This window comes from Pundamilia nyererei, unplaced genomic scaffold (assembly GCF_000239375.1).
Source record: "Pundamilia nyererei isolate P.nyererei 1_Seehausen unplaced genomic scaffold, PunNye1.0 scaffold00275, whole genome shotgun sequence".
In the NCBI taxonomy this organism is placed as follows: Eukaryota; Metazoa; Chordata; class Actinopteri; order Cichliformes; family Cichlidae; genus Pundamilia; species Pundamilia nyererei.
This window is the reverse complement of record NW_005187676.1, coordinates 80628-88837: the sequence shown is the minus strand read 5'-3', so window position 1 is coordinate 88837 and position 8210 is coordinate 80628. Positions and strand designations below refer to the sequence as shown.

The following is an 8210-nucleotide window of genomic DNA, read 5'->3' as shown; positions in this document are numbered from 1 at the left end:
AATATTCTGTGGTGATATGAATTAACCTACTCTGTAGGTGAAAAACATGTTTGCAGCTGCATAAACGCACAGAACATTCAATGAGCCATTAAAGGGCTTTTTTTCTATGCACGTGAGCCTCATTATGACGCTACCCTGAGTATTTAAACCAGTGTAAAAATGTTTTAGGACACATTAAACCATAAATGTCTTAACATAAGAGAAAAAAACTGTAATTTCAACACCACGTCTCAAGATTTCTATGTAAAGATGTGTAAAATTATAGAAAATGACAGAGAAAATCCTCCTAGCTCATTATGCACCCTGTCTTGTATTTATAAGACATACATGTTTTGTTGATTCACAGAATTTTTTCTTTATGTTTATCTGTTACTTAATTCCTTTTTGGTTCAGCGTGAATAGCTATGTGGGAGCAATCAGCAGAAAAGGCTTAAAACTGATGAAAATACAGTTAAATGTCCAAAAATAAAAGCCAATCACATTTTCCAGCCTTTTAGTGGACCTGATTGGAGTCTTTGCTGGGCCAACTGTAGCCCCAGAACCTAATGTTTGACACCCCTGCATTATATATATATATATATATATATATAGTGGATGGTTATTGGGGCCCAGCAGCCATGTTTCTCTGCCGCAGGGGTCTCCTGGGTAATTACAAACAGCCCCAGTCAGTGAAAAGCATCCAGACTTTGGATGAGGCAGCTCGTGTTTATTGCCACTGAAATGTCTTGCTGATCTGTTAGAGAGGAATCATAATAAAGATCGTGTCTAATATACAGCTCAGGGTTTCCGCACAAACGGACTCCTCATCTTCTCCAGACACTAAGCGCATGCACGCAGCAGCACGACCTGGGGCACTTCAGGCGCCCCCACAGGTGCATTTTTGCGGTGATCACGTGTGTGCCCGCCCCGCTCAGCACCCTCCAATAAAGCACGGCAAAAGTCACCGCTCCTCTCCCTTCTAGCAGCCAACACCGCAACGAGGGAGGCACAGATCGGCAGCGGTGACGTGAAACGAAACAAGCACCGAGTCCGTACCCGCGGCTCCAGGAGGATTAATTGGTAAACTAAAGCTCTCGGTAACCGGACGCCGCTGGTGGTGCTGGCTCGGAGCTCGGCAGAGGACACCGGGCCGTCCGGCGCATGTCGAGGTTGTGTTTTTCAGAGAAGGCCAGGTAAGTCAGACCCTCCTCCTCCTTTGCGGTGAAGCACGTCTCCGCTCTGTTTCGGTGCAGCTTCTTTTTATGCGTCAGCGTATTTCTGTTTGAACCATGAGTCTGATGACCACGCGTGCGTGCGCTCGTGTCAAACTCAGCTCACCTTTAGCATCCATAATTTAGAATCCGCAGTGAGCAATGCTCCGGGTTTTTGCGGAGCATCAGCACCGGAGGCACACACGCGCTGTCTGAGGATTGCTGAGAAACGACCCCCCCCCCACCCTCCTACCCTTTCGGCGTGACCGTGGGACCATTAGAGCTGTAAATGCCGGCTGAATCAGCTGTAAAAAGCGACTGTGTGTGTGCAAAGTGCAAGCAGCGGCAGCCAGGGCTGATATGTCTGCGTTCTGCGATGTTATCAGAGAGCAGGACATGGCAGACTACCTCAGGAATGAGAAAAAGAAAACATATTTAGACTCCATCGTGGAAATCCATTCTACAGACTTCACGAGTGCACATCATATTTCAATGGGTAATGTAAGAGTAGCAGTTAAACCCAGACACGCTTTTCCAAAATCGTCTTGTTTTATTTTTGTGACACATACGATGATTCGTCACAGCTGTAATTAAAGTATCGTCCCCCTCAGCACAAGCAGCAGGAGTTTTATTTACAGACTGATCGCATCAGACGCGCACACTTTATGATTTATTGAATTAACGCCCCTGTGCACGCCCCCCTCTCCGCTCTCCCTCTTTAGTTTCAATAGGCTGGAGCTCGAGTGAGGCAGGTCTGCGCGCACTGGAAGCCTGGGATTCAATTGGTGGAAGTAGAAAGTGGAGCCCCGTCCTCCTTTCTTTTTCTTTTTTTTTTTTTTTTCCTTTGCTGCAGGAGGAGCAGACTTGGAGGAAATTGAGAGAGACGCCGCTCAGCAGCAGCAGCAGCCTGCGCAGTTTATAGAGAGAGAGCACGGCATGAGGGACTTCACCCCCAAACTGCGCACCGACTCTGCAGGATGCACCCCTGCAGCTGTGTAGCTGCTTGAGGACGCACTGAGACGAGCTCGTTCCGGACGTGTGCAAGAATCTCTGAGGGACTGGGCTTGACTGGTTTCAGACCGCAGCTGCAACATTTGGTTTATCGTTCCTGCTCTCCTGAGAGCCGTGCGCTGTGGCCTTGTAGCGGACATGGGAAATGTAAACAGTAGTCGGGCTGGATTTTAAACTACGCACACGTCCCAAGTCCGCCTCCTCCTCCCGGGCCGTCCGAGACGGAGATGGAGACGGAAAGGATCGTGCATGAGCAGGAGGGAGAGGCTGAGCCGCCCATGCACCACGTCCATGGAACCAACCGGATTAGACCGTCCTCATACCGGGCCCTGCGCAGCGCCGTGTCTACCCTGGCCCGCCTGGATGACTTCAGCCGCGAGAAGATCGGCGCAGGGTTCTTCTCTGAGGTGTTCAAGGTGAGAAAACGGGGTCTAAACCGGGGGACGGGACAAGTTTTCACTTAACTTCCACGAGCTGATTTTGAGTCTCGTTTGTGACAAGCTCGAAGTTTAACGTGCACATCCTGCTCTGAGTGGAGCCTCTAAACTTTCAGTATTTTAAGACTGCAAATAGATGTACTTCCTGACGCCCCAGAATGAGTTGTTGACTTCCTGTCAAGTTTCTTGATGGTGCTGAATAACTGCTGAGGAAGCTGATGATGCATTTTTCTTTCTTTTTTTTTTTCTTTTTTTTTTTTTGATGGATGGCATCATGGTGTCCACACCTGTTTGCAGTGACCCATTAGTTGGTGAAAGATGGACGCAGTGTTTTGTTTTTGCCTCCCAACCCCGTGTGTAAGGGGATATGGTCAGTGCAGGTAGATCATGTACACCTGTAAGGTGACCCTACTCCTGACTCTGCTTGCACCAGTGGCCTTCATCCCCTTTTGTCACGCTGCCTTTTCAGTTGCGTCGAGCCTAATTCTGAGGTACGCCTCATTAATGATGGCTCTGAGTTACCAGGGTGTGATGGCGTGAAAGAGATCACTCCAGGAGGAGCTGGCTGCGAAGAACCTTAATGCAGCGTAGCAGGTATAGCTTTAATCTCTCGAGTCTGTTTCATCACGGTTGTCTAGCTGCACCAGGAGCTCCCGGCAAGGTGTTTTAGCAGGTGTTTGTCTTTGTCTGAGGAGATTTTGTCAGCATAATAGTGTCACAACTGTCCACAGCTCAGTTATGAGATGTTACAGGTGTGTAGTTGAATTGGCAGGTGGGTGTGGCGCGACCTAAGACTTTATTAGGCTTGATTCAAAGATTATGAGGATTAGGGGGTTTAATCTAGAGCATACTGGGGCTTTATGGGAGCACTTGTTGTCACTGTTGATAAAGCTGATGTTTTTTTGCTGCAGATTAATGAGCTAATGGTTGCAGCTCTGTATTTATTCGCTGAGCAGCAGTGCAGGTGACTGCAGCAGCATTTGGTATAAATGAACAGTTCAAGCTTCGTTTTTTTGTTTTTTAAGAATCTAATGGGATCAAAGTTGGAACAATAATTTAAGTAGGTTTTGTTGTTTAATGAAGGCAAAACGGCCTCATTTCTAATCATTAAGTTTCAGGCCAGCGCTGACTACCTGCTCTCTTAAGCGTTCTGATGAAAGGTGTTTGCCGTTTAGTCTGTTTCTTCTTTCATACAGACTTGGAATTAACCGAAGTTCTGCTAAAACCTAAACCCCCAAAATTCTCAGGCAGCGCAGTTGTCAAGTTAAACGATCCAGCTGTAGTATTTTATAATGGTGTGTGTGTTTTTTCACACCCTACATCACACTCGCATGTGATTCGACAGGCTTTTGCAATAAATCTGCGTCTTTAAATTGAATTTACTGTGCAAAAAATAATCGTTAGACACTATTCACTCTATAGGTGATGAAGGCATTCCTCTGGGGTTATAGCTTCTGTATATATTTTTTTTAATAAACTGTTCAAGTTTTATTTAATTTGGTTTTATGTTGGGAGAAGGAAATGAACTCCGGGTTAGTGCGTTGGACTTTGTTTAACCTTTTAAGTGGTCGTACAAATGTCGGTGTCAGTGAGGTTGCTGGTGGAAATAATTTGGGTGCAGCTCTTATCGTGTGCTCTGCTCGTATACGATCGCCACACTTCTAGCAGCAATGCTTCATAGGCTGTATGTACCAGCCTGGACTAAAGCTTTAGAGTATTCATAGTTGCATTTAAGTTGCAGGTGTGGATTTCCTCCATATCACTCCTGTCACAAGTGTCTGTGTGTGGCTTGTCAGGCTTTCTGTGTGTATGTATAGAAATAGAAACACTTGTATGTTAACCTGCCCTACAGTAAATCACTGCCTGGCTGAAGAATTTCTGAATTATCAGTTGATGTGTTTGACTTCAAAAATCTAAAATATTAGAAAGTGACAATGTGATTTAATTTGGTAAATAGTTTATCAAAGGATTGCGAGCTCTGCTGTTCAATACTGACGTCAGTGCCTATAAAATACACACTCCTTAAAGGTAAATCTGTCTACAGTAATGACTAGTTCTTGTTAAGAGATTATTTTGAGCTCCTTCATTTTGACTTGCCAAACACCCAGATGAGGTAATGTGTCTGATCTTTGGATCTGTGGTAACTCACAGGTTAACAGCTGGCTGTAAACAGCTCCAGTTGTTTTCAGTGTGATGATCTTGTCTTTAAAAGCATTAGTGGGACTTTAGAGGATGAATTTGGTCCTCCTGCAGATTGTTGCACAACTAAACTCGTGATATGAAATCACATGGAGTGGGTGCATAAGATGCTGAGTGCAGTAATTATTTCCATCATCGATCATACTGTTGAACAGGCGTTTGTCAGAAATGCTGGCACATGCTTATTGTGGCAAATCATGAAAATGAAAGGGGTAAAAAACACAAAATGATCAGTTTCATGTAAGGCAAAGAAAAGCAGCGAAGGTTTTCATGTCAAAACGGGACATTATTTCAAATATTTCTAAAAAGTTGGTCTCTACTTCTAACATTTTAAAGGTTAAAAAATTAATTGGCTGGGCTGTGGAGTCTAATGGCGTTTTCACACAGGCTTTGGAGGCCTGGACTTATCTACACGCGTAACCCAGTTGGCGTGCACGAGCGATCACAAATGACTCAGGCATCAGGTGCCCTTTATCACGTCCGTTCCTTGGTACAAAGTTTGAGGAAAAGTGATGACTGTGCAGCATCTACGCTGTCTCCTGTGCGCTCTGCTCGGGCCAGCGGATTTCCAGAAGGGGGAAGTCCTGATGATCATTTGTGAAATAAGAATGTTGTTTTCACAAGAAGTTGACTCATTATACAAAACACGATTAAGTAAAAACATCTAATTCTTGCTTTTGAGGGCTTCAGTTTAAAAGAAGTCCGGCTCAGGTCGACCTTCACTAAACGAGGCTTTTTGTGTTCGGACTTCACTCTTTGTGCTGTTCTCGTTCTCAAGGAAAAATGCTCTTGAGGCCACTCGGCTTCTTGAAGCCACTCCCTCAGCTTTGCCCTTTGAATGGCCAATGAGCATGCAAATGTCACTGTGCTCACTGCAGGCTTGTTAAGTTGCCAATTGAGTCTGGATGAGTGTGCTCTTTGATAGTGCTATATAAATGCAAAATTGTTACCACAGCTATTAGTCATATTTATAAGTGTGCTGACCGAATAGTCGCTCCTGTGTCCGGGTTTAGCCCGGAGGAAGAAGGCCCAACTGTTCTGCAGAAAAATCCCCCTACCTGATGTTTTGTTTATGAAACTTTACTAAACTGAAAGTGTGTATGGGCCACGCTTTGAAATGGATGCTCCTGCACTTACTCACAAAGGCCTCCTGGCCTCCTGCCATGTGTGTGCTGCTGTTGTGCTTCAGATCAATGGTGACTCGCAGCAGCACAAACGGGCAGCCATTCACATCTCCAGAGTGAAATTGTGCAATCTGGGAGGGGTCGGGGGGGAATAGAGGGCAGGGCGATTTAAAAAAAAGAAAAAAGAAGAAGAAAAAAAGGAGTGCACGTGTTAAGACAAATCCTCCAGGTGCTGTAATTTGTCTTTTTAATATTGTTCAAAGCAAAGTTCTGGACGTGTCTGTCTGTAAGTGCCAGCTTTTGCACTTGTGCAATACTCCTAATTCATCAGCCTGATAACCCAGAGGCTCGAAAGCAATAAAGCGCCCATTCACAATTAAACTGCATCATAAGCCAAAGGTTCAGTTAACTGTAGGATGTGGTTATTTATTCTGTCCCTTTCTCAGGGCTGCAGGGAGTTGAGCAAACAAATTGGATCAATTTCTAATTGGATTATTGTTTTACTTCATATTACTGCGTCACGCTCCGGCTGTTTCTCTCCTGATAATAGATGGCATGTTTGTGAACGCAGAGAACGTTAGACGTCCAAGAACAAGCACACGTAGAAGATTTGGTTCTCATTTGGACTTTCTCCATCATTTACATGAGACATGGAAATCTCAGCGTCCACAGAAAATCCCACTCCGCAAAGGCAACTTTGGTGTATCATTTGATGTTTTGTCTGTTCAGACAGGACATGAAATTGATATATCTCAAATGTGTATGTGTGTCCAGTCCATCACAAACCTCAAGTGCTTGAGGAGTCTGAGGCTGGTGATATTACGTCACATTCGTGGCACAACCGAATTCACAGATCACTGACTGTATATGGAAGTTTCCATGTGGGTTCCACACATCGAATTCAGCTCACTGTGGCTCTGGAAGTTGTTGCACACAGGAAGTGACGAGGAACCGGATCCCAGGCTGAAGACGTCACGTGACTGCAGTCACACCTGAGCTGCAGCACACCTCGCTCTTAATGTGTGAGGGCTCTATCACGTCTTGTTCTTTCAGTTATAAATGTAAAACATGAACTGATAGTTGGCTGGGTAAAGGTAACATTTGCCACCTAGATATGGGAATTAAACTGGTTCCAGATCCTTCAATTCATTGGACTTGTATACCTCAAAGCTTATCAGAGTATCTGTTATCAGTGCTGGTATGTGTGTGGGGTTTTTGTGTTTGTTTGTTTTTTTGTGCATAGCTAAACTGTGATGTCAGTCTCATGCCATTGCACACCTCCACATGCAGTTTTATTCTCTGCCGCTCTGCTCTGTTAATCAGTTGGTAGTTGATGCTGAAAACTTTTCTTTCCCACACAGAAATTCGATCACATAAAGTAGCTGGTGAATAATCGAACCTTTAAGTAGAATAGGCAGATGTGCTGCTGTTAAAGTTTTACCTGTACTCATCCATAGTTCTTCCTCCAGGTATAGCTAAAATGATTTAATCTCATTATTTTTGACCTGTCTATAAATACATGACTGCCTAATTTGTAAATTATATAAAGCAAAATTTAAGCTGCTAACAACTGCTGTGCATTTGCAAGCCTCTTTGCAACCCACCTCCCTTCTGGCTTCTCCTTTTCATGCTGTTTCTGATTTAATCAGTGTCCTGTTACTGATGCCTGCCCTGCTGTGCGCCCTGTCTCCAGTTTTCCAAGTATGTGTATCGAGTTCCCAGAACGGAGCCATACCAACAATTATAAAATTACTGCAGATGGACCACTAGCAGTCTTATTTTTCACTTACTGTGCTCCTGACTGAGCTGAGCTTAATAAGGTCAGAGCCCAGATGTTATCAGTGTAGCAGTTGTAGTAGTTTCACCAGTGCGTTCCAGTCTTTCTGCTCATTACTACAAGCAGCCTGTTATCTTAGTGTTATATTTAACAAACATGCTGTACGTGATATAATTCCCCATTTCCTGATTGCTTTATTCTTTTGGTAATTGAGCTTCAGCATCACTGCCAGTTTTCTCACAAACACTGAATTTCCATGAAACTCCTCACTGTAAGAAAGCCAGTCTTCCTGGTAATTATCATACATGCTGTGATTAGCCCGACTGGAGGCTGTGTGTGCATTTGTTTTGGACTCTGCCTAAACCTGATGTAAGATAACAAGCTCATGGAGAGTAAGTGGATAAGTGGGATTTAGGAGTGTTGTCCCTGTGATTGAAGAGTGTCGGTCAGCTGTATGTGACGAGTTGGTAAG

The 8210-nt window shown here is 44.4% G+C and overlaps 1 protein-coding gene across 1 annotated transcript in view; it reads left to right on the top strand.

Annotated features, from left to right (window-relative positions):
* Positions 1–888: 888 nt before the first annotated feature.
* tesk1b (testis associated actin remodelling kinase 1b) overlaps positions 889–8210 on the top strand; it is a 30517-nt gene continuing 23195 nt past the window's right edge. The window contains exons 1-2 of the mRNA XM_005750457.2: positions 889–1172; positions 2044–2617. Coding sequence (XP_005750514.1) covers positions 2429–2617 — 189 coding nt within the window. The 5' untranslated portion in view covers positions 889–1172; positions 2044–2428. The remainder of the gene's footprint in view (positions 1173–2043; positions 2618–8210) is intronic.